A 23,467-nucleotide genomic window follows, 5' to 3' on the forward strand; every position below is an offset into this window, starting at 1 on the left:
ACCTTGACGAACTTGATCAGCTTTAAATCAAAGTGAAAAAATCACAAAAATCAAACAACTTTTCAGCTTTAAACTTTGCTGAACTGCTCCACATTTTTATCAGTACATTGATCCCCACATTGTAAAGACTGCATGACATTTCATCACTTTACCAGTCCATAGTTCACAGCAAGTCCAGGAAAGCTGCAAACATAACAGAGAACTGGAAGCTCAGCGGCTCCTCTCCCTTGTTAGGAACAAGCTTCAGTTTCCGAGCTCTTTCTCCCACCAGTTTGCACACAATGCTCCCTCACAGCCTTCTGAGCTGAGTGCCTCCAACAGGAAACACACTCACACATAAACAGACGGAGTAAATACGACACTGTCCACGGTGCTGAAACAACATCCACACGTTTACTAAACACACTGCCCCCCCAACACAGACATTCAGATAAAGACGCGTGCACGCACGCATACAGAATGTAAATGTGGTACTGTCCTTTGTGCTGAAAGATCTACAAACATTTAGTGCAAACATTCTTTCTGTGCCTCACATGCACAGATTCACATAGGTACGCATGCACATACAGTCTCACACAAACAGACACCCACGTTCACATGTTAACAAACAAATAGAGAGTACATACAGTACTGTCCCTGGTGCTGAAACTACAACAACAACACTTAAGTAAACACAAACCCAGGGGGGTATTGCACAAAACCAGGATAAGGGATTAAGCCGGCACACTGTGGTTATCCTGTGGTGATCTTGTGGTTATCCTGGACGAAGTTAGCCTCAAGTCGATTGCACAAAAGCTGGTCAAGTTGATCCCGGACCAGTCACCGTGGTGATTTATTCTCTGCAGCTAACCTGCTCCACAGCAGGCTAACGACCCAGGATAAGATTAAACTGCTGTCAACAAAGTGAGAAATGGGCGTGGTTTACAGCATTTCCTTGATTTTTCCACACATTACATCATTTAATCATCCTGCAGCCAAATCTTACAACTGCAGTCGCTGCATTTGCAGGGTCTGGTTGACTTTAGTATTATTTTGTTGCACAGATTATATGAAGACCAAAATAACTTTCAACACAGACATTTCAGAATCCTTTCTTTATTAGTACAAGTCCTACAATAAAAGGTTCACAATTGTTGTAAAGAAAATGAAAAAAAAAACCTTAATGAAATTGGTACTAAACCACACTGATGTAAAAAAAATAAAGAATAAGAAATAAAATACAACAACCCTTGTGAAATTTTACTGTTTCGTTTTACAAATACACTATGTTCTGTCATACGATTTCCTCTTCTATTTAATATTGGCTTTATTGACCTAAGGGGGAATTGTGGAAATTTACAACTTCTATTACTATTCTACTGTCTTCTGACCTATTTAATATTATGGAGAAATGCAGCTTGTGACTCATAATCTTGCTCTCCTAATCAGACATACGCTAATGTTCATGCAAGGAATCTTTGAGTATCTCTGTGCAGAAAGACAACTCCTGATCAGGCGGAGCGGCTGTGCTGGACAACAGGAGGAACACCGGATCCACATCAGTGCGAGAGAAGCAGAGGCCCAACCAGCCCAAACCAGCTCCAGGGATGTGTGACCCCAGAAGAATGAAAATATCACCCAGTCTGTGAGCGGAAGACTTCATAAATACACACACATTAGATCAGACATGGCCTTTTGCTCTGACTCTGTCAGTGAGCGCTGCTGGAGGACAGACTCGGGACACAGAGGACCAGAATTCTGTCTAGAGGCTTCGCACAAATAAATTGTAATCAGCGTTGGAAATCAGCACTGGGACTCTTTATTTCTGTGCTCTATTTGGATCCAAGAAAGAATCTGTAGGGTACGAGGAGCAATCGGAGGGGAGCCCCGCCCGGCACCGGAGGGAAGAAAACTCCTTCCTCGACAGTTGTCATTCCCCTTTAATAAAGGGGTAAAAGATGTGAAATCAACCTCAGAAATGTGTTGATATTCAAAATGTTTCAGATCATTCCATTGCACAGAGTTTACTTTGTATTGATATGCAATCTTTTAATTTTGTGGGGGAAATTTGTTTTATTGTGTTAATATATGTTGTTCAGAAAAGAAAAAGATTTTAAAAAAATAAAAATTCCATTGGGGCAAATGACCTGTTCTACACTGATATGAAAATCCTCTGAGCTTCTGGACTCAAATGATATTAATGAGCTGCAGACTTTTCAATAAACTATATTGGTTACACTGCTATTGTGAATAAAACCAATCTTTCATTGATTGTGTTTTATTGAGTACTTGGTTTGAGTCGTGTGTTTTTAACTGCTTGAATTCAGATGACCTTGAGTGACCTTCCATTCTTAAAGCAGAGGATTTAATCTGATGTGGGTCCATCCTTTGGAGCTGGAACAGCTTCAACTCTTCCAGCTTCAGGAGTGTTGATGGGAATGTTGAAGCGTTCTACTAGAACAGGGCTCACTCCGACTCTGGATGTGGTTCCAACAGACTCTGCTGGACGGATTGGAAAGAAAAATCAAGGTGGAAGTTCAGAGTTCCTTCAGAAACACTAATTCATAAGGACCCATAGTTTAGGACAGATATGAGACAGGAACCTCACAGAACAACCAGTGTGTGTTGAACATGATGATAAATAACATTTTTCTGTCCAATATGTTCACAGGTATCAAGAAGTCACAAGCAAAAGGGAGATAACACGATGGCACATGTTAAATCCAGGCAAGTTTATTCATGTCAATTACTGATTCATCATTCAATAAATGGTTATTTTTTCCCCCTCAGAAACACTTGTTCATATCATCACAATGATCAAACAGAAAGGTCACATGATCACAAATAGAAGCAGTGAACTGAACTTGTGGGGAACCATCATGGAGCAGTTCATTCAAGCTGCTGTTCATTCTTTTAGCCACCAGGAGGCACTAAAGAGGTCAGTGTTGGAAAGCTTCTATCCAGGCTTCAGAGCTTCAGAAAGCTTCATTTGTCCATCAGGATTAAAAAGAGCTTCACTTCCAGCCTCTCAGCAGACTGACAGACTCAGACTCTCAGTCAGACTCTCCTTCAATAAGTCCAGCTGAAACCAGACTGGTCCAATCAGGACCGGCTGGACTGGACCAGAAGACAAACATCATACTGGGATCAGAAGAGTCCTTTCCTCACCGTCTCCGTTGTTGCTGACAAAGACTTGAGGAGGTTAGAAAACGTCCTGAAACTTAAACTGACGACATATTTACAAAGTGTTGGAGGCTCCGTCTGTGAGCCCTGCTGAACTCCACTGATGTTCTCTGGATCTCTGATTGGTCCTGACAGGACTGCTGTCAGAGACAGAGACCATCCTTCCTACAGAGGACACAGACTCACTGAAGAACCAGAGGAACAGAGTCTAAATCCAGCATAGAGAGGTTGAGTGAATGTGGTGTTGAAGGTGTAGAGGTGGATCAGAGAGTCAGAGGAGACTCTGAAGAAGGACAGAGAGCCAGCAGGACAGTCCACATACACTGCTACTCTACCAGAGGAGGAGGAGGAGGAGGAGGAGGAGGAGGAGGAGGTGGGTGTTATTCTGTCATTGTGCCTGACATAGTAACCTTGATCATAGCAGATCAGACTCCAGGACTGATCATTCCCTCCAAACACACACTCCTGACTGTCTCCTTTCCTCCTGATTCCTCTGTAACTCACTGATATATAAACATCTCCGCTCCACTCAACCTCCCAGTAACATCGACCACTCAGAATATTTCTACACAGCAGCTGAGGACAGTCATCAAATCTGTCTGGATGATCAAGATACAGCTGCTCTTCCTCCACATGTGTGACCTTCCTGTTGTTGTTGGACAGTTTGATTTTTCTGCTCATTGAGTGTGTTTCCAGTTGAAGTTGAGAGAAATCTGATGGAGAGAAAGAGAGAAAAATCATCCTCTAACACATGTGATGGATTTCTTCTCTCTGGACTTCCTGACATGTTGTTCATTCAGAGAAAGTTTAATGAGGAAACTTTTTGTCAGACTTCTCATTTCAGTAATGTTTGAATGAATCAAAACCTTTGATTGAAAGACAGACAGACACTGTTTGGTCCTCATCAGTCAAACTTACACTTCCTCAGACCAGGTTTTAACCTCTGCTCTCCACCATGGTCCACCCTGCAGGAAGAAAGACAGTCAGAAGGGTTTTCTCTCCAACATGAGTCCGAACTGCTGTTCAGCATGAAGCAGAGCTCCTCAGTTTGTCAGAGGGACACAGAAAGTACTGAGTGAATTAATAAGTTAGTAAAATAGATAGTGAACATACCAAGCTAACTACAATACTTGACAAGTAAGAGACAGGTTTTCCAGCCAGCAAAAATCCTGGCAGATGAAGTAACTGGACCACAGTCCACCTATTTAGGACCACTGTTGTGGACAATTTCAGTCTCCATGATGAATTCCTGTTGTGTGTCCATACCTGAGAGTCTCCAGACTGCACTGTGGATCCTCCACTGCAGCAAACAGCTTCTCCACTCCTGAGTCTCCTGGATGGTTGTAGCTCAGGTCCAGCTCTCTCAGATGGGAGGACTTGGAGCTCACAGCTGAGACCAGAGAAGCACAGCCTTCCTCTGAGACCAGACACCCTGACAGACTGGAGGCACAAACATGGCATCAAGTCAGCCAGGAAGAAGGAAGATCCTCCACATGATCTGCACCAACATCAACCTGATCAAGCAGCAGCTGGATCCTGACCTGAGAGCTTCCAGTTTACAGTGAGGACTCTCCAGTCCAGAAGACAGTAGCTTCACTCCTGAATCCTGCAGGTCGTTGTTACTCAGGTCCAGATGTGTCAGACTGGAGGACTGAGAGCTGAGAACTGAGGACAGAGCTCCACAGCTTCTCTCTGACAGCCCACAGCAGCTCAACCTGAAGAAGAACCAACAATGAAAACCAGATCAATGTTTCTCATGGACTCAGTTCTACATATTTGTTCTTAAACCACGTACAGAGCTTTGTTGGAGACTTTGACCACTGGCAGCAGCTTCAGAAGAGCCTCCTCTGAAGCAGAGTATTTCTTCAGGTCAAACTCCTTCAGATCTTCTTCTGATGACAGTAAGATGAAGACCAGAGCTGACCACTGAGCAGGAGACAGTTTGTCTTTGGACAGACATCCTGATCTCAGGGACTGTTGGATCTCCTCCACCAGAGAACCATCATTCAGTTCATTCAGACAGTGGAACAGATTGATGCTTCTCTCTGCAGACAGACTCTCACTCAGCTTCTTCTTGATGTACTGGACTGTTTCCTGATTGGTCTGTGAGCTACTTCCTGTCTGTGTCAGCAAACCTCGAAGGAGACTCTGATTGGTCGGCAGTGAAAGACCCAGGAGGAAGCGGAGGAACAAGTCCAGGTGTCCATTTGGACTCTTCAAGGCCTCGTCCACTGCTCTCTGATGGAGATGGTGGAGTTGAAGCTGTTGTGGAGATTGCTGAATGGTTGTTGTCTCTTCCAGCAGGTTGATTCCAGACTTGATGAAGGTCTGATGGACATGAAGAGCAGCCAGAAACTCCTGAAGGCTCAGATGGATGAAGCAGAACACCTTGTCCTGGTACAGGCCGCTCTCCTCTCTAAAGATCTGTGTGAACATTCCTGAGTACACTGAGGCTGCTCTGAGATCGATGCCACACTCTGTCAGGTCGGGTTCATAGAAGATCAGGATTCCTTTCTGCATCTCCTCAAAAGCCAGTTTTCCCAGAGACTCCATCATCTCCCTGCTCTCTGGACTCCAGTGTGGATCTGTGGCAGCTCCTCCATCAAACTTGACCATCTTGACTTTGGCCTGGACCACCAGGTGGTGGATGTACATCTGAGTCAGGGTCTTGGGCAGCTCTCCTCCCTCTCTGCTCTTCAACACCTTCTCCAGAACTGTAGCAGTGATCCAGCAGAAGACCGGGATGTGGCACATGATGTGGAGGCTTCGGGAGGTCTTGATGTGGGAGATGATCCTGCTGGCCTGCTCCTCCTCTCTGAACCTCCTCCTGAAGTACTCCTCCTTCTGGAGGTCGGTGAACCCTCGGACCTCTGTCACCCTCTCCACACAGTCAGCAGGGATCTGATTGGCTGCTGCAGGTCGTGTGGTGATCCAGAGGCGAGCAGAGGGAAGCAGTTTCCCCCTGATGAGGTTTGTCAGCAGAACATCCACTGAGCTGGACTCTGTAACATCAGTCAGGAACTCAGTGTGCTGGAAGTCCAGAGGGAGTCGACACTCATCCAGACCGTCCAAGATGAAGACCACCTGGAAGTCTTCAAAGCTGCAGATTCCTGCTTCTTTGGTTTCAGTGAAGAAGTGATGAACAAGTCCCACCAAGCTGAACTTCTTCTCCTTCAGCACATTCAGCTCTCTGAAGGTGAATGGAAATGTGAAGTGGATGTCCTGGTTGTCTTTGTCTTCAGCCCAGTCCAGAGTGAACTTCTGAGTCAGGACTGTTTTCCCAATGCCAGCCACTCCCTTTGTCAGCACTGTTCTGATTGGTTGAGATCTACCAGGTGAGGCTTTGAAGATGTCTCCTGGTCTGATGCTGGTTTCTGCTCTGTCTGCTGTCCTGGATGCTGTTTCAATCTGTCTGACCTCATGTTCCTCATTGACCTCTGCAGTCCCTCCCTCTGTGATGTGGAGCTCTGTGTAGATCTGGTTCAGGAAGGTGGACTCTCCTGCTTTAGAGACTCCTTCAAACACAGACTGGAACCTCTTCTTCAGGCCACATTTCAGCTTCTGTTGGCAGACTCCAGCAGAAATTCCTGAAAATAAAACAAATAAAGAGTTTGGGTGTGTTTGACATTGAATGTGAAGATTCAAGTGTGTTGTTCATATTTCTCCTACATCAGATCCATCCAGCTCGTCAGTAGAGACCAACCAGGCTCTGATCTGATGGAGATGGTTGCATGACAGTAAGAGCAGAGTTCAGAAAGAGACATGAGACCATTGTTGTCTCCATATTTAATGATTGGGGATGTGGACTTGTGGGAGTTGGCTCCCCTTCCTGTTTCCTGTGCTCCCTGTACGGGTTGTTATCAGCTGCTTTGAGTGGAGCTCTTCAGCTCTCAGCTTCAGGGCTCATTCAGAGTCAGAACCTGACTTGACCAGTTCTTTGTTTCCATGAGCACCTGTACAGCATGCATGTAAGATGGACGAAATACGCTTTCACTCACCAAAGCTGAGGGCTCACTTTAAAGGAAAGGTGGCACAGCAGATCTTCTTTTGGATACACTTTTCAATGACATCAGCTCATTTTGATTTCCAATTGTTTGCCATAGCAGCACTGATGTGTGATGGCTCCCTCAATCCATCAGTCACTAATCAGTACCTGTCTACATTGGCAGAAGTCAATCAGCTCTCAATTTGAAAATGACGTAGTGGTCGGTCTCAAAACTGATCTGACAGAATACTTGACTACAAAGAGATCTGAGAGCTGCAACCCTATACTGCTTCACATGTCAATCTGGGATTTCACTCGGCAAATCCGTTCGGGGAAGGAGGGACTTGCTGTAGAACTCTTTGTGTTCATTGGATGGAAGGACACAGTGCACCTGCCTCACCATGTTTGGTTTCAGCCAATCACCGCAAAGAAAAAAAATTACGTCGACAGCATGCACCCGGCAAGTGAATATCAACAATCACGCCCACATTGGATAGAAAGTGAGATTCGTGACAAGATGTCGAGTGATTGTTGCGCTAGTCATGCTAATATTATTAGCAGTCCGTCGCTTCCTGCTTTCGTCAAACCTTCATGTCCCGCCCTAAACGACGCGTGATTGATCCGAAGAAAAAAATCCGAGCCCAAGCACATGAGCGCGAGCGGTACAAGATGGATTCTCGTGGTGTGTGAGAACAAAAACCACAACAATTCAGCTTGCCTGCAAGGTCACTGTTTCACAGTTTCTGTCTGACCTGGAAATGAACTCTGATCTTTAGTGTAGACTCTGTCTCTGCTCTCTGCTCTCCAGTCTCTCTTCTACCTGAAAACATTTCTCTGTTTCATCTCCATCCTGTGAAATGAGATCAAATCCTCTTACTGCTCCACAGATGCTCAGCCAGCTCCTCCTGCTTCATCCTCCTCAGGAAGTCCAGTGTGATCCTCACTAATGACTCTCTGCTGCTCCTCTGCTCTTCATCCTCATCCTCTCTCTCACTCTCTGAGCATGCTGGGTAATCTGGACTCAGGAGCTTCTTCATCTTCTTCAGCTCCTCTTTCATGAAAGTCACCATGATGTCCTCCAGCAGCTGGAACAGAGAAACATCTGGAGTTAGACAGATGGAGATGTGAGTGTAAATCCAGGATGGACAACATGTGAAGCAGAGTCAGACTTCATGTGGATCTCCAGCAGAAACAGCTTCAGCATCAGTGAAGGCTGGAAGCTGGATGAAGGTTGGACTGTTTCACTCTGGACCTGAATGGATCTAAGAAGCTGAGAGTCTGCTTCATGTTTCAGCTGGAAGTTACAACAACTTCTTCTGTCTCACCGATGTGACAGTAAAGTGTTGAATGGAGACTTGTTCTCACCATAAAGATGAAGTCCAGATGTGTTTGATGCTGAGGGGCGGAGCCTCCACGGAGAACCTGGGAGCTCTGCTGGCTGACGCTGCAGAAACATGTTGACTTTGTTCAAGCTGCTGTTATGATGATGAATCCTGACACAAACACTGATCCTCACCCCTCATCAGCAGGTCCTGGTCCTGATTTAAATGAAATGGGTTGCACCCTGGATCCGTCACTCTTCAGGGACACACAGCTGGATGGAAACTCAGGGTCAGAGCTGAAAACAAACACAACATCAGGAACAGACTGAGTGGAAAAATGGGAGGAAGATTGGAGGATGAAGGGAAGAATTGAGAGTTTCAGACTGATGATTCTCTGACTGAGAACTATTGAACTGTTAGAAGCTTTTGCGGGATTTTGGTTTCAATAACATAATTTCATCAGTAAAGACATGTTATTCAGAAAACAATAGGAAATAAAACTCACTGTCCTCTGAAATTTATTACTTCACCCTTGGACCAGTCACTCTTCAGGGACACACAGCTGGGTTCAACTTCAGGCTCTGACCTGATAGAACATACAAAGATATTAGAAACACACACACACACGCAGACACACACACACACACACACACACACACACACACACACACACACACACACACACACACACACACACAGAGTCTTGTATTTCTATCCTTGTGGGGACCGTCCATTGACTCCCATTCATGTTTAGCCCCTAACCCTGACCCTTACCCTAACCCTAACCCACACCACAATAAAGCCTAACCCTAAAGAAATGTTTTTGCACTTTTACTTTTTTCAGTAACAACAACATGGTCAAGAAAACACTGTTTCTCCTACTTAGGACCGGAAAAAGGTCCCCACAAGGCACGTCGTTCCACGTTTTGCTATCCTTGTGGGGACATTTGGCCCCAACAAGGATAGAAATACGAGAACACACACACACACACACACACAGTAAAATGATGTGAAGAACTGTGGTGGACAGTTAAAGATGGAGGTCTCACCTCTGAGCTGTGGTCTGGTTCTCATGTTCTCCACACAGAGTCCTGTTACAGGGAGGGACTCCCTCCTCTCTGTCCTCACACTGATCCATGGCAGAACACACACCTACACATGCACACACAATTAAACATGACCATTTTGATGACCTGTCTGATTCTGATCTTCAAACTACCGCTGAATGATATTTCTGAAGGAGACCTGATTCCTGTTCCCAAAAGAAAGTCTCCCAAAAATGTGGTGAAAACACATTTGTGTGTGTGTGTGTGTGTGTGTGTGTGTGTGTGTGTGTTCCGAAACCCTTCAGGATCAGCCTCACAGCAAACTGACAGACTCAGACTCTTTGTCCTTCTCAGTTCGTCTCCACAGAAAGAGGCTCTGTTCAGCTTAAACTGGTCCAATCAGGACAGAGCGGGCTGAACCAAAACCTCAAGGGGTTTTAGAAACACATTATACATTCCACCAGATGCTAATGCTAGCACGGCTCTTAGCCATGTGGACAACGCTCTCATTCTGAAACAGAGCAACCAGCCAGATTCAGTGCATGTGATCATGGGAGACTTTAACCAAGTTGATTTCATGCTAGTGCTTCACGTCTTCCCCCAGCACATGAAATGTGTCACCAGGGGAGCTGACACCCTGGATAAAGCCTCCTTCAACATTAAGCATGGTTCCAGGGGCCCCAGCTTCAGATTTCACTGAGCTTTGTTCACAGTGACAATAAGTGAATTCTGAATCTGATGCCAAACTTCACTCCAACACAAACTCTGAATGTCCACAAGCCTCCAACTCCTGATTCCACTAGAAAATCATCAAGCAGATGAATATTTAGTCCATTTCTACACAAGGTGTGTGTTCAAAGGTCTCAGTACAGAGAGGAGTGTCACCAACTCACGCTGTGTGTGTGTCCCTGCATGTGTGTCACCACTTATGTACATTGAAGAATGACATCAACATGAGCCAATCAGAGTGAAGGAGGGATGAGGCCCCGCCCACTTCACAAGTCAAAACTATAAATACTTCATTTGTTTTTGTGTGTTTTTTTTTTCAACCAAATCAAAAAAGCAAAGAAAGGAGTTCAATGTGGGTTTAAAAGTTTCTCCAACACCTGAATAAGAAGAAAGCAGCTGTCAGGTTTATGATGGTGTGAATGAAAGAGAAAAAGAGAAGTTAAAAAGTCTTTTTGTCCATTCTGGAAGCTTCGAAAGAGCTGACAGATTCTCACCTGAACTCTCTTCACATCTTCTTCAGACTCTTTTCCATGTGTGAAGAAACTGGAGGAGAGAAGAAGCTGCTCTGTGTCCGTCTCAGTCCGTCTCTCAGATCTGATGAAGACAAAATGTTTTAACCTCTGACACACCCAGAGGAGGAAATTCTTGAGTTTAAAACCTGTTTGAAACCTGTTTGATGACATTAATCAGAACTTTAAAGTGACTGTAGAGTTTAGATATAAAGTCTGACAATTTATTTGGTGCCAGAGGTTTTCTTTTTCAACAGTCAGTGTTGAGCAGGTTACATCCAAAATATATCACTTCCTCTGATTTGAAAGCAATTAGTTGCATTCAAATATTACTGTCTGAATTATGTAACACCACTGCATACCGGGTTACTTTCACCAAATAAACACAAATAAATTGCTGAAATGTAGTGTATTGAATCTGATTAAACATTGACTGGAGGGTGGTGGAGCATCATGACTGTCAGCCTCTGAGAATATTGATTTATTGATCTGTACGATCCACTGTATGATTTGCTAGCGTACACTCCGGACACGGAGTGCAACTTTTTTTTTTTGCCCTCTCCGTTGTCCAGGCGCTGCAGAATTTTGCGCAGGCGGGGCGCTCGGACCGACAAGGTCTGGCGGAAACCCTGCCTCAGACCGTAAGGGGCGGGACTTTTATTTTTGGGGAATTTTTTTTGATGATTAAATTTATATGACGTCACTCAATTTGACAGAAAGTGGGTTCGATTCTCTCTGGTGCGGTTCTTGTTCTTTTTTGTTTTTATGACCGATTCTTCTGTTCAGCACTTTGCGTTGTTTTAATGAATATGAAAAGTGCTTTTACAAATAAAGACTGATTGTTTGAATTAGACGTCTGACACAAATTGGATTCTTGATAAATAGATCAATGGGACTGAGCAACTAATCTCACCTTCATCTCAAAATCCATGAGTCTCTTCAGCAGAGTGGACACATGTGGGTGGACTGTTGTGATGTTTTTGTTGTGACTTCGCCCGTTTTCTTGGAGACCACTTCGCCTCGTCCAGTCTTGCTGCCTCTCTCGGAGTTGATTCCAGTGAAACGTCTGAAAAAAAATAGTGTTTCTTCAGTGTGTAAAATCAATTTAATGAACTCAATCTGATAACAGCTACATTTTTCTTGTTTACAGAGTAGTTTTAGTGCATCTGGTTGGATTTGTTGCAAAAAGAGCAGTTGTGCTTTTAATGTTCATGCAACCGTGGTGCAGTTGGAGGGGCTCAGATGGGGAGTTTCAGGTATGTTGGTGGTCCTCTCGATGTCAGCTGTAGTAGCAGATCCCTCGGACACAGAAAGTGAAACACAAATTGTGATGTTATAAGAAGTCATTGTATGACATGTTGTGTGATATGTATACAAAAAAAGAAAACTTACATCGATAAGTAGGACCAGACCTGTAATGTTCTCGGAAAAGTGAGCCATCACAAGCTGGAGGACACAATATGACAGCTCGACATCTTCACACACGGCGAGACCTTCCTTCACTTTGGTGTTGGTGGGTTTCGTCTTAAAGAATTCCATGATGGTTTTTCTACACTTCTCCATGGCAATTAACCGACATCCTGGTGTGTATTCATTGGAACCTTTTCCTGTTTAAGTCTTACAGCGTTGGATGAACACCAAAACATCTTGTGTGGATCGTTTCAACAGAACCTTTGGTTTGGACAAATGAATGACATGCGGTGGTGAATGTAATCAGTTTGAAGAGATGTTGCACTGATTATATTCCACACAAGTTTTCAGATATTCTATGTTAGCAGTCATGTGCTGCATACAAGCAAAAGGGATTTTTTTCCATGAACCATAAAAAAAATTCAGTTAAATTCTCGCTCAGTCATGTTAACTAAAAAACAAACACTGAAGAAGAAAGCCCATTGAATTCATGTCAACATTTTATTTCCATTTCTTGAAATTTCTCATTTTTGTGACAGACCACAAACAAAAACATTCCTGAAGGTGGATCTCTTCTCAACAGTGTTTGAATGTGGAACATTTCCTTTAAACTGGATGCTCTCTTGTGGTTTGGGGATCAAGTTGAACTTCCTGAATGAGCTCTCCAAGAGAGTCTTTCATGGCGCCATCTATTTGTGACTTTTAAGGTGGTGCAGCCATGAAAGACGATAAGTAAATCTCATTCCACATGTTCCACAAGAATATGGCTTCTCACCTGTGTGAGTCCTCATGTGGACCAACAAATGACTCTGATGACTGAAACTTTTTCCACATGTTTCACAGGAATATGGCTTCTCACCTGTGTGAGTTCTAATGTGGGACAACAAATGACTCTTATCACTGAAACTTTTTCCACATGTTCCACAAGAATACGGCTTCTCACCTGTGTGAGTCCTCATGTGGACCAACAAACTACTCTGGTGACTGAAACTTTTTCCACATATTCCACAAGAGAATGGCTTCTCACCTGTGTGAGTTCTAATGTGGTTCAACAAATGACTCTTACACTTGAAGCTTTTTCCACATGTTTCACAAGAATACGGCTTCTCACCTGTGTGAGTCTTCATGTGGCGCGACAAATTACGCTGAATGCTGAAACTTTTTCCACAGCTTCCACAAGAATACGGCTTCTCACCGGTGTGAGTTCTAATGTGGCACAACAAAGTACTCTGACAAATGAAGCTTTTTCCACATGTTCCACAAGAATATGGCTTCTCATCTCTGTGAATCCTCATGTGGCGCAACAAAGCATCGCGTTGAGTGAAACTTTTTCCACAAGTTTCACAAGAATACGGTTTCTCACCTGTATGAGTTCTAATGTGGCGCACCAAATGAGTCTGAGAAAGGAAGCTTTTTCCACATGTTTGACAAGAGTACGGCTTTTCACCTGTGTGAATCCTCATGTGGCGCGACAAATTACGCTGAATACTGAAGCTTTTTCCACATGTTTCACAACAATATGGCTTCTCATCTGTGTGACTCCTCATGTGGTACATCAAATTACCCTGCATGCTGAAGCTTTTTCCACAAGTTTCACAAGAATACGGCTTCTCACCTGTGTGAATTCTAATGTGGTTCAACAAATGACTCTGACAAATGAAGCTTTTTCCACATGTTTCACAGGTTTTCTTCTTATCAGTGACCGTTCTTACCTTCTGACATGGTTTTGTTTTTTTACGGACAGGTTCACTACATGTTTCCTCACATCCAGCCTGCTTCTCTGAAACTGGAGAGTCAATCAGGTGGTTCTCATGGTGGACTTCAGAGTCCTGAGAGAGGAGCTGCTCAGTGTCTGGCTCTTCTTCTGGTTCACTCAGGTCACTCTGCTCCTCAACAGAAGGAACCTTCAAGGTTTCACTTTCAGACGTCACAACAGGCCGCGCTCCCGTCTGGCTGGAACCCAGATCCTCGTGCTCCTCAATCTCTAGAGTCCCTGGCTCCTCCTGGTCCTCTGGAAACTGAAGAAACCCTGCTTCTTCTGGTTCCTCTTTAATCTCTAGAGGTTCTGGTTCCTCCTGTTCTAGACAGTAGTTTGTTTCCTGCTCCTCTCTACAGTCACGGTGCTGTTGGAGCTCTGCAGGGACAAAAAAAGACAAGATAAAAGATCAGTTTCATTACTTCTACAGTGCAAGCTTAAAAACAAAACTGGCACTGAGGTGGGCAAACTGAAAACTTTAATTCAATTAAAAAAAAACAGCGTAAAGCCGTTATATTATTGCTGGATGAGCACCTTCAGCTACTGAACGAATCATTTCATGGATGAACTTTTTCTGGGTGGCGGAAGGCGGAGCAGAACCAGAAACTGCGGAGGACGAGTTTGTCGCTAAACGAGGATCCTCCTCTGTTATATGGACATGGTTTGGCTTCAGGAAAGAAGACGTGGAACAAGAGACTATATTTTGCAAAGTTTGTAAAGCGACGGTGATCGCTAAAGGTGGGAACACGTCAAATCTATTCCACCATCTTAAACAGAGACACAGAATTGAGTACGAGGAGAGTATCAGAAAGCGAGAGGCGGACTCTCCTAGTACGAAGCTGAGACCCAACCAGCCCAAAATACAAGAAGCATTTGCCAAAGGTGTTCCTGACGACAAGAAAAGTAAACCATGGCAAGAACTGACTGACGCGGTGTCGTATTATGTAGCCAAAGACATGGTGCCGATATACTCTGTTGAAAAGGAAGGATTCAACTACCTCGTTCAGAAATTTGACTCAAGATACACAATGCCCTCACGGAAATATTTATCACAAACTGGACTACCAACAATGTATGAGGACTGCCGTGAGACACTACGGGCCAGCTTGAAAGACGGGGAGTTTTTTGCTTCCGTGACGTACATGTGGAGTAGCCGAGCAACAGAACCCTACATTAGCTTGACGGTACACTCCGTCACGTCTGACTGGATGTTATAAAGCTCTTGTCTCCAAACAGCTTTGCAGTTTATTTCATGTCCCACGTTGGGTTGCCAACACCCAGAGACTGAAATAAGGGACACCTCCTTATTAAACATTCCTTAAACATTAGGCTACTGCATTACACTTACAGCAACAAGACTGTAATAACTCATGATCAGTTTGATCAGTTTTTATTTGAGGCATGCATGTCGGACAGTTTTCATTCAGTCATCATCCATCATGGACAACAGCTCTCAGCCGCGGCACCGGACGGTCGAGGAGCTCAGCAGCTCCTTCAGTGGCGACTGAGACGCCCTCAGTGCAGGAAGGAGCGCTACCACAGCCCTCTCATCCCCACCGCTGTCAGACTGTACAATTCTACTGTGTGGAATATCTGCAATAACCCTGGACACTATCATATCCTACACCCCCCGAAATTCAGCAACTCTTTGTAATGCATTCACTCTGCTGTATCCGTTCACTCTGCTAAAACATACTGTACGTATTATTGTATAATTCTATATTGCATCGTATATTACACACAGTATATTGTATATATTATATATTTCCTGTTATATTGTTATCATTCATGTTGCACATACAGTTAGATCTTCATTGTCTTTAGCTTCTATTGTCAATCCTACTATGACTTGCACTATTACTTGTTAAAGCTAGGGTCGGCGATCTTGGAAAACTAGCTTGCATTTGAATGTAGCATCCCCCCAAAGCTCCGCCCAGCTCCCACCCCATTGGAGGAGCTCCCGTTGGGAGCGAACGCACTGGAGGCGGAAGCGCCGCGCGCGTGTGGAGTTTATGATGGCCTCCAATGTTATTAACCTTTCTGACTGCCCGCACACAACGCGCATAGGAGCGCAGTGCGCCCGCTCCGCATCGTTCTATTTTTCACGCGAACCGCGAGCGCTGCGAGCACCTTGGCAACGCGCACGCGCTCTGAACCAGGGCCAGTGCACGCCATTGAAATGTACGCGCAGGGGGCTGGTAGAACGGAGAAGGGATTTGATTGGTTTCTTAAGAGCGGTCCGCGCGATATGATTGGTCAGAGTTTTTACTGTCCTGTGGCCGCGACAGTGGTCAGATTTTCTCCACACCTTTTTCCGTCCACATAATGTATTGACTTCTCCCAGGGGGCAAGGAGCATTTCACTCAGTATGACAAAAAGTGCTTTTGGACAACATCGTCTACCCCAGCTTTAATTATTGCACCATTCATTATTTGTGCACCCTACTGTGTGTTCTCTGAGCCTATACACCTGTGAATTTCTCCACTGTGAGATTAATAAAGTATTCTATTCTATTCTATTTTTATTGCAAAATGTGCAAAATAACATTAAACAACTGCCGTCTCTTCTGGATTTTAACATTTCCTTTTTTTATTTTCAAATAAATAAAAGTGCAAAATCAAAATTGAAAAACCTTCTGAACAAAAAAAAAAAACAATAAGGTACAATATCTAAACAGAAAATACACCACAGTCTGCAGCAGAAGACACACATCAATGAACTAAACATAATCGGCTCTAATTTGACGGCGCAACTTAGCCGTTGATCACCGGCGGAAGCCGGCAGTGCATTCCTATTTTCGACAGGCGCAGAAGAGGGTTTCTGACCGCTGCACTTGCGCCGAGATGGGCGTGGCCGCGCACCAGGGGGAGGGCTCGACAGAATCAGCTGGGCGCAGTGAGAGTTTCCTGCAGAAGGTGTGAGCAGGCTGGGGAGGAGGATCTGATGGTAATTTGTCTGAGAAAACCTCTGAGGCAGGGTTTCAGCTTGTCAGTGTCATGAAAGATACACAAAATCACTCATGAAGCACATAATTGTTTTTATTATCTTCTTTAACACTAGCTGGTCTGCCGTGGCTTCCGTAGTCCAGGGTGCGTGCGCAGACGTGCACTGGAGCAGTACGAGAGAGCACTGTTTAGGCTCTTAAAATGTACTAAATGACCTCGTTAAGAATTAATTATGGACGTTACGCGCTCAGGACACTTGGATTACAGCGGACGAGCAGTATGAAGGAAAATGGGCACGTTTTGTGGACTTGATGGACCTTTTTCTTTCGGGTTCTGCCGGTCCCTGGTTGTTGACTACAAAAATCCCCCCAGAATCTCCAGCTCCATTAGAGACATCAAAAAAGTGCTCCAGAGTGTTTCTCAGCATGAGGGTGAGTAGAAAATGAGGCCAAATCGTTTTTTTGGTGGAGTATTCCTTTAAGGACTCTGACCTCCGACCCGGAAGCAGATGTGTGTCACGGACTGCATTTTTTTTTTCTTAAAGAACAAAGTTTTGCTTTTTAACTAATAATGAATGCCCACAAATACTCCTCTTTGCATTAAATAACAACAGATTGTGCGATTATGGTGACTGACAGGTTTGAGGTGTAGAATGTGCCTGAAGCTCCATGTTTGCCGCTCTGTTTGAAGCAACTAGCGTAGCTACAAGCAATCGGAGGTGTGCTCATGTGACCAGGCCGCAAAGAATCATGGGAATCGTAGTGCAAAGAACACGAGTGGTCTCACATGCACAATAACCCGCTGCATCCGTCTCATATGCACATCTGCTCAGCGGGAGTATGCACCAGATCAAACGGGCTTCCACATCTGCCTGAAGTCCTGCGCCAAAATCATCTATGGTGTGAATGGGTTAATGTGATATTGCAGTGTGAAGCGCTTTGGGCTCTGTCATGCAGGGTAAAAAGCGCTATACAAGTGTAGTCCATTTACCATTTACCATCTTATAGACTGTCAATGGACGAAAAACCATTGATTTGGAGAGCGTTCAATCGGCAAAACCCCGGCCGATGATGATTATTTTGAAAAGAGCTAATATCAGCCGATGTAATCGGCCGGTTGATGAGTCGGTTTGGGCCCTAATGCTCTGAAAGACATTTAGTGTTTCACAATCATGTTGCATAGGAAATGGACATTGTTAAAGCTCTGGCATATATTTCCTTGAGGAAAAAGGACATGCTGTGCTTCCTAAAGTGGAATATGGTGCTGGGATTAAACTTCCACACCACAGGGAGCGCTGTGTGCTGTAGTAGAAGTAGAAAGTGGAGAAGAAGAGTGAAAGTATTTGGAGTTACCAGTCTGCTCAATAAAGGTGATTAAAATATTAAAAAACATAACACACAGATCCTGCTTCTGTCTGTGGTCGATAAAGCAAACAGCCGTAACGATGGAGATCCTCCAGCATCATTCACACTTTAACATACCCATTCTGTGTAACTTGATTTGAGGTTGGAAGATGACGTCCAGCAGTCTTTGTCGGCGATCAATCTTCTCCTGGTACTGGACAACAGTCTGTTGAAACAGGTTGAAGATTTCCACAGCAGCAGCAGTGAGTCTGCGGGTGGTGGAGTCTCTCACAGAGTGGTGGGAATCCTCACTTCCACCATCAGTGACGCTCATCTCAACAAGATCCTCCTCCTCTTTAATGTGTGGAGCTTCATGTTCCTCCTGCTCACCACTGGAACTCCTCTTCTGGTTACTGCTGTGTTGCTGTGGACTCTCTGGAGGGAAACAAGACAAAGTGTCTGATGAGATGGATGTGAGTGTTTCACAGTGAGGGATGGATGAGACAGGACAGGCTGCAGTTAAAATAGAGACATTTAAAAACAGATTAAACTGCTCCTTTATAGAAACCTGACAGCAGCTGTGAGGTTTAAAGAATAAATGAGGAGGCTGTCTGGATTCTGCACTGGCTTCTCTGAACTCTCAAACATTATTGGGAAGTTTGATGTGGTTCAGACATGTTTTTTTTCCCCAGCAACACCTGAACACATCATTATTCTGTAATGCCACGTTCACCCCGGCAGCGAGTAGCGCGGCGAGATTCGTGCCTGGTTGGCTGCGTGTGCATTTTGTGAACCAACAGCAGCTGCCGCTGATTTCACGTCTCTGTTGCTGCTGTCAATGGCAGATGACATCGAAACATTGGTTTTGCTTTATTTTCTTGATAAAGCCTGACAACGTCGTTGTTGCGAGTCCAGGCGACGTGTCTGGATTCATCATGTTTTGCAGAGGCGTTCAGAGTATGGTGAGTTTCACCATTTACTCCAGGAGCTGCGGCAGGATGAAGGACGCTGTCAGCGGTACTTCCGTCGCTCCCAGGCCCAGTTTGACGAGCTGCTGTCCCGCATCGGCGCTCGCATCACCTACCAGGACACCAACTTCAGGCGCTCTATTCCACCGAGGACCCGACCTCTCAGTAAACTCACTGTTTAACAGTAAACACTGTTTCACCACAATCGGTTTGCTCAGTTTACCCGGGGACCCGACCTCCTCCCTAATCTTCCTCCAAGCTCCTTTTTATTCCTGTCCCAATAAAAATACGATGATGGGCTCAGGGCGAGCGCCGACCGCTCATCCATTTCTGGTGTTTCCCGAGGGCTCCGCTACGTCGTAAATGACGTCATATAGAGCGGCTCTGTGATTGGATCGCCGCTGGCGAATTCGCTCAAAATCAAAAGTTCAACTTTCCCAACTTTCAGTGGCGTGAGTAGAGCGGTCCGCGGCCGCCGCGCGGTTCGCGAGAGCAGAGCGGCGGAGCGGCCGCCGCAGAATTCGCTGAATTCTCGCCACGTGACCGCTCGCCGCTTCCTGGTCGCGCGAAAACCATATATTTTCTGTGTAAAACGGCCGCCCTCTCCGCGCTACTCACGTCCGGTGTGAACGCACCATAAGAGTTCCTATAATGTCCAGAACAGCTGAGAGCTTTACTGAGGCACAGGACAGATCCAGGCTCATCCAGTCCAAAACAAGAGGGTTCAGGATGATTTGGCTGCACAAAAGACCGAGCCAGGATGAGAACACACAGAATCATCGCAACTACCAGAGTGGCGTCCTTCTCTCCACCGGAACAGGAAGTTCTCATTACAGACAGACCCATGAGGTTTTCTCAGGGACAAAACCAACACACCAAACCACTTCGGAAGTGTTCACCACAAAGGACTGTTGAGTCCACTCTGAGCCGTGCGGTTCCACTCTTTTCACGGCATTTACCCACTTTCTCCGATGATCAGGGTCCATGGGAAAAATATGGAATGACAATATTTTCTCCTTCATGTTGTGGTTGGAACATCCAAGATGTTTTTCGGCATGATTTATTGAAAACGTTGATACCTGTCACAAGGCAAATGCTAAGGCAATATGGCAATTGTTTTCACCGAGGAAGGCGTGTTGCATTGTGGGTAACCTCGGAAATGTCCGGATGTTCAGAAAAGTTTATAGGCTGAGTCACAACACACTGGTTTTAAGTCAAAATAAAAAAAGGAATAAATCTACATAAATGCACACACACACACACACACACACACACACACACACACACACACACAGTCTGCAGATAACTCTTATATATGGATGAGATCATAATCTAAAATGATTGAAATTGCTGATATCACAATTGTTTAAATTCTGGCAGTGGATCTTACTGAATGTTTGAATGTGATCACAATGTAGTGAGCAACAGAATGAATACTGGTTTCTGCTTATGGGAGCTTCTGACTGGAAAAACAGTTGAGACTGAATAAATCCTGGAGGTGATCTTGGTCTGGAGCAGGCTAAATCCTGGACCTGATCCTCTATTCTAAACACTCACAGTAAATCTGCTGCAGAAACCACAGTGAAGTTAGCATGTTAGCTCAGACTGAGGCTCAATAAATCACTGCTTCTGTTTGCAAACAGCGTTTCTGATCCACATGTTGTTTGACACTGAAGCTAAAATCACTCCTGTTGTTTCACTTGGAACCAGAAGAGCAGCTGCAGCCTCATTTCTGTCTGCTGCTTCAGAAGAAAAGGAAGGAGCCTCCAGCAGTCAGACTCAGTTCATCCACACTTTAACATACCTGTTCTGGAGAACGGGGCTGGAAGTTCTCCTGTGATTTCCAGCAGTCTGTCCTGAACGTTCATCTCCTTCTCGTAGTGGATGATAGTCTGTTGAAACGCGGTGAAGATTTCTCCAGCAGCAGCAGTTAGTCGCTGCTGAATAAACTCTCTCAAAGCCTCAACTGGAGTCATTGTTGCTGCAGGAGAAGAAATGTTTCCTCTGGAGACTCAAACACTCAGGCCGGTTCTCAACACTCCTTCTCTGTTCCTGTGAACTCACGGACTGAAAAACCTCAGCAGTAGGAGAAGAACTGGTCCAGTTCAGAGGAAGTTTATCAACACCGCACCCCGAGCCTGCTTTCCACACACACACACACACACACACACACACACACACACACACACACACACACACACACACACACACACGCCGGGGGCACAGTCAGGGGGAGGGTTTTAGTCATTTGCTGACTTCCGTTAGGGGAACATTCCAAACCAAGTTTGAGCACACATTTGCTGAAAGTTGGAGCAAGATAGAGAAGGAGAGAATAGACTTTTCTCATTTTGGGGGTTTGTGGACAGACTTGGGACACATATTATAGTTACAAAACCATTCTAAAGTGAATTTTGCATAATATGGGAGCTTTAAAGTTTAGGAATATGGGGCGGTAATACGTGTATCTTTCCTATTATCATAACATCTTCTGTCCTGATACTCTCACATCCGCTGAGGAAAAACTCCCAACAAAACTCTCAACAGGAAAAAATGGGAGAAAGCTCAGTGTGAGCAGAACACGCCAAATAAAGCCTCTCAAACTATATCAGCATCCTCAGCCATTCTTGGGGATGGAACACATTATGAAAGTTGTACTTCGTGTGGTGCTCAGCACACCTACGGGCTTCGCTATCGGTAACCTCCTTTGGCGCCAGCCAGACACTGAGACAGATCAAAAGAGTTGCCGTGGTAATCATGCCCGGGCGCTGGCACACGTCTCCCCATAATCTGCCTTCTTCTTTCTCAGCCTGAGATAAGTTCATTCTTCGATTAAAGACAAAGACAAAGACGGACCACCCGACCCGAATCCAGTCGCCATCCGGCGTCGGGCTCTTCACCTGCCGCAGCTGCGAGACTCCGCTGCACGAGAGGATATAAGATATACCGTATTTTCTGCACTGGAGCAGGGATTTCTGGCTCTTTGAAGGGAGCCGGCTCCTGAGGAGCCGTTCATTTGAAAGAGTCGTTCAAAAGACGAACGTCACGTGACTCTATTAGAGACATCAGCCTCATTAGTGTAGAGTCAATCCATTACTTTCTGACAACTGACACGGTTACTGTCAGTTATGAGTTGTTATCTGGTGCTTTAACTTGTTTATCGACACAGATTTAAGAGATTTTTTTTTTTTTTGATACACATTACATTGTGGCTTGCCTTGCACGCTGTCCCCAGAAAAGAGCTTCAAAATGCTGCTACATGTCCTTTAACTGAGCATTTTAACTGAGCATTGTGTGTGTGTGTGTTCCATTGCTAAAACCTCTGATAAAGCAATAAATATGGTGTTACAATTCAACTGGTTTCCTTGTTAACTGGTGACTGACTCCCTTTAGCACTTCCTGCTGCTGCTGCTTGTAGCAGCAGATGTTGAAATCAGATTCATAAAAGGTCCGACACGGCTTTTTGTCTGGTTTTTAGCATCTATCAGCAACAAGGGACGAGAAAGAAACACAGTCGCTAATTAATAGGGAAACCAGTTATTCCAAAACACCGGCTCAGCTCCAGTTTCGAGACACGACACTCCTCTTCCGCTCGTTAGCTGCTGCATTCAGGTGACTGGAGCGAGCTGCGGAAAACTGAAACTCGGTCGTTCACATGAAGGCAGCAGTGGCAGCTGGACTCAGGAGACACGTGAAGGACGCGTGGACAATTTGCACAAAGGAACGGCTCTCAGACAGCTGTGAACCGGCTCTCGTCGTTCACTTAAAAGAGCCGTTCAAACGAACGGCTCGTTCATTGAACGTCACAGCACTATTCTGCACTATAAGGCGCACGTGAAAGCCTGTAGTTTTCTGAAAACCCAACAGAGCGCCTTATAATCCGATGCGCCATTTTTTGTGGGTATTACGGTAATCACCTGATCACATGAGCAAACAAGCTCTGCTGGCTTGTAGCTAAGCTAGCTAGCTCAAACAGAACAGCAAACGTGAAGCTGCAGACACATTCTCCACCTCCAACCTGTCAGTCAACATAATCACATAATTGTCCTCCAGTCTCCCGACCGCGGAGCACAGCATGCGGCTGCACAGCCAGCCGAAGTGGGAAGCGGCTGGACGCCAGGTGGCAGCTGGGGTGGCCAGTCCCGCATTTTAAATACTTTTCACGCAGGTCCCGCATTGGGAGTGGCACTTGATTTTTTTGAAACGCAGTCTCACCGAGGTTATTATCCGGCGCTGATCAAACAGCTGTGTGTCTGTGGTCGGGACAGAGAGCCGTCCTCAGGGGGCGGGGTTAG

General features: G+C 45.1%; 2 protein-coding genes across 8 annotated transcripts; both read right to left on the reverse strand.

Moving 5' to 3' along the window:
- Window positions 1-4,944: 4,944 nt before the first annotated feature.
- On the reverse strand, window positions 4,945-6,714 carry LOC115402262 (NLR family CARD domain-containing protein 3-like; the record flags this gene model as incomplete). Its single annotated transcript, XM_030110776.1, has 1 exon — window positions 4,945-6,714. A coding segment is annotated over one exon (1,770 nt), but the record flags the coding sequence as incomplete, so codon positions are not given.
- A 5,937-nt stretch (window positions 6,715-12,651) lies between these two features.
- On the reverse strand, window positions 12,652-21,224 carry LOC115402066 (gastrula zinc finger protein XlCGF57.1-like). 7 transcript variants are annotated; one of them, XM_030110501.1, is made up of 4 exons: window positions 20,980-21,224; window positions 18,346-18,642; window positions 13,779-14,297; window positions 12,652-13,274 (listed from the first exon to the last, which is right to left on the reverse strand). In XM_030110501.1, exons 1-4 carry the CDS (start codon window positions 21,149-21,151, stop codon window positions 12,853-12,855), a joined length of 1,410 nt encoding a protein of 469 aa, XP_029966361.1. In that variant the 5' UTR covers window positions 21,152-21,224; the 3' UTR covers window positions 12,652-12,852. The 7 variants fall into 7 exon arrangements, with proteins under 7 accessions (XP_029966361.1, XP_029966358.1, XP_029966359.1 ...); XM_030110498.1 differs by having other exon boundaries at window positions 13,611-14,297; XM_030110499.1 differs by having other exon boundaries at window positions 12,652-13,022; window positions 13,359-14,297.
- Window positions 21,225-23,467: the final 2,243 nt, after the last annotated feature.

Source organism: Salarias fasciatus, chromosome 15, assembly GCF_902148845.1.
Source record: "Salarias fasciatus chromosome 15, fSalaFa1.1, whole genome shotgun sequence".
Classification (NCBI taxonomy): Eukaryota; Metazoa; Chordata; class Actinopteri; order Blenniiformes; family Blenniidae; genus Salarias; species Salarias fasciatus.